Source organism: Echinops telfairi, unplaced genomic scaffold (genome assembly GCF_000313985.2).
Source record: "Echinops telfairi isolate 266 unplaced genomic scaffold, ASM31398v2 ScPeMD7_70;HRSCAF=299, whole genome shotgun sequence".
Lineage (NCBI taxonomy): Eukaryota > Metazoa > Chordata > Mammalia > Afrosoricida > Tenrecidae > Echinops > Echinops telfairi.
This window is the reverse complement of record NW_022103968.1, coordinates 22,181,680-22,183,930: the sequence shown is the minus strand read 5'-3', so window position 1 is coordinate 22,183,930 and position 2,251 is coordinate 22,181,680. Positions and strand designations below refer to the sequence as shown.

Below are 2,251 nucleotides of genomic sequence, written 5' to 3'. Positions count from 1 at the left end.
GAGATCTAAGGCTTTAAGTACTAATTACCTCCTTCACTAGGTTTATGCTTGTTACTGATGGCCTGAGTCACTCCCTCATTTCCATTTCCCCTCCCTAAACACAACACGACACAGTCACAACTGTGCTACTGATAAACAATACAACTGTATTCAATTCTTTGAGGATAAAGACTCTTTCCCAGTGGCCCTTGTACTCCATCCTTTGTACTTTTTGTACCATATGTTGCACACAAAACGTAATAAATATTTATTGCTAAATTATTATTGTTAGCACAATAATAATTAATCTCAGGTGCGTGAGTTTACTTGCATTATCATGAAACTTCAGCATCAACTTAGAAGGAAGATTTTTACCCAACTTTTAACTTATAGGTAAGAGACAGAAGCTCAGCGAGATTAAGAAACTGCAGGGCAAAGAGCAACGCCTGGCTGTAACCCTGTGTCACTCTGAAGTACCTTCTATTTCCACTGCACAATGGTATCTTGAAACGTGAAACAACGCCTAGTAACACGAATGATTTGAAGATAGAATTTTGTAGAAAGAGCAGAGAAAGTTATTGATAAAGTTAACTTAATTTTCAATATTTCTGTTAAGATGAAGCAACAAAAAAGTTATCGGGTGAATTGAGTGGTGCAAATTTAGACAATTCCCTGATGGTTTTTACCAAAAATAAAGTGAGACATGTCACTGTACCCTGTCTTCTAAGTGGATTCTCATTAAGGGAGAGATGCCAACCAAGCAAGGGGTTACAAAGAACAGCTGCCCGGCTTCTGATTGGCAGTGGCACCATCTCTCCTTGCTAAGGTGAACGGAAGCACAAACTTGGATCTCGCTTTCCCAGAGACTCAAGCAGAACCCGGACACACGGACACTGACCTGCTGTTAAGTGAGCTGCATGGACGAGGACTTGGACCCCGGGCTTCAGTTCGAAGTGCACGGCGTTTTGGTTGAGCTTGTGGATCAGTAGTTCTGATATCTGAAAAAGAGAGTATTATAGTCCGCGCCATAAGTATCCAAGGGTAAGTCACATAGCATTGCCACTTCTCGTTCATACACACAGATATTCTGAACAAAATATGTTCAAACATATCCCTGGATTCAGTGGATGGCTACAGATAAATTATGGCTTAGTCATATTAGGGTCTCTTCCCCCCCAAAAAGGTGTTCAATCAAAACAGTGATTTCTAAGAGGATCTACTGGGCCAACGAAGTTCAAGGCAGAGAGGTCCGGTCATAGGTTATCACAACTATTTGGGGGGCATTCCAATGGCTTTATTTTGATTGATTTCCTCAAACAGCAGAAGGAAATAATGAAAGCTTATCATGAAGAAATTTCAAGGAAATTGAAAATGACGTTGGTGAGAAAAAGGCCAGGAATGTTGTACGCTGGCATTTGTGTGTCATCTTGATAAACCCTGTGGTTATGTGTTGGGCTGCTAACCACAGGTCAGCGGGTCGAAACCGCCAGTGGATCCATGGAAGAAAGGCAGGCCTTGCTATTCCTGTAAAGCTTACAGTCTCAGGAGCCCACAGGGGCAGTTTACCCGTCCCGTAGAGTCACTGGGAGTCACCGTCGACTTGATGGCAGGAAAGGAGTAAGAATCATTTGCTCATTCTTTTTAAAATAATCATTTTATTGGTGGCTCTTACAGCTCTCATCACAATCCATATATCCATCCCTTGTATCAAGCACATTTGTGCATAGGTTGCCATCATTTTCAAATGATCTGCTCATTCTTCAATGACATTCTTAAACCTTACCCATCAACTTACAGGCCTGATTGTCTCCTTCCAAATTATTTTTCTTACTAAAGCTCTAAGACTATTTCAAAGTAGCCACACTTGAGTCCCTTGAGAATGCTGAAACTGTCATTTTGATGTGGTACAGATGTAAAAATGAAGAATTTGGGGGGGAGGAAATACTAACTTCAGAATTGTATTAACTTAGATGGAGGACATATAGAGCTTCATATATTGACCCTTTGTTGAATAAAAGTTTATGTGTGAAATACTGATTGAATATGCATGTGAATTTTTTTACATTGTATTCAGAAGACTGAAGAATAATTATGGTACTAGCAAAGAATATTGAACGTACTATGGACTATCAAAGAACAAAAAAACCCTGGTGCGTCAAGACGTGAATGCAACATACCAGCATGAAGCAGGGAACCAAGAGAGAGGTCTATGGGTCGACCCCAAAACCAATTACATGGACACCCTCCCTCCCCCAAGATGAATGCACTTCAG

At 40.7% G+C, this 2,251-nt stretch overlaps 1 protein-coding gene across 1 annotated transcript in view; it reads right to left on the bottom strand.

Annotated features, from left to right (window-relative positions):
• SORCS1 (sortilin related VPS10 domain containing receptor 1) overlaps positions 1-2,251 on the bottom strand; it is a gene marked incomplete at its 5' end in the record, with an annotated part of 617,874 nt that overhangs the window by 21,596 nt on the left and 594,027 nt on the right. Inside the window, one exon of the mRNA XM_045291424.1 lies at positions 878-977. Coding sequence (XP_045147359.1) covers positions 878-977 — 100 coding nt within the window. The remainder of the gene's footprint in view (positions 1-877; positions 978-2,251) is intronic.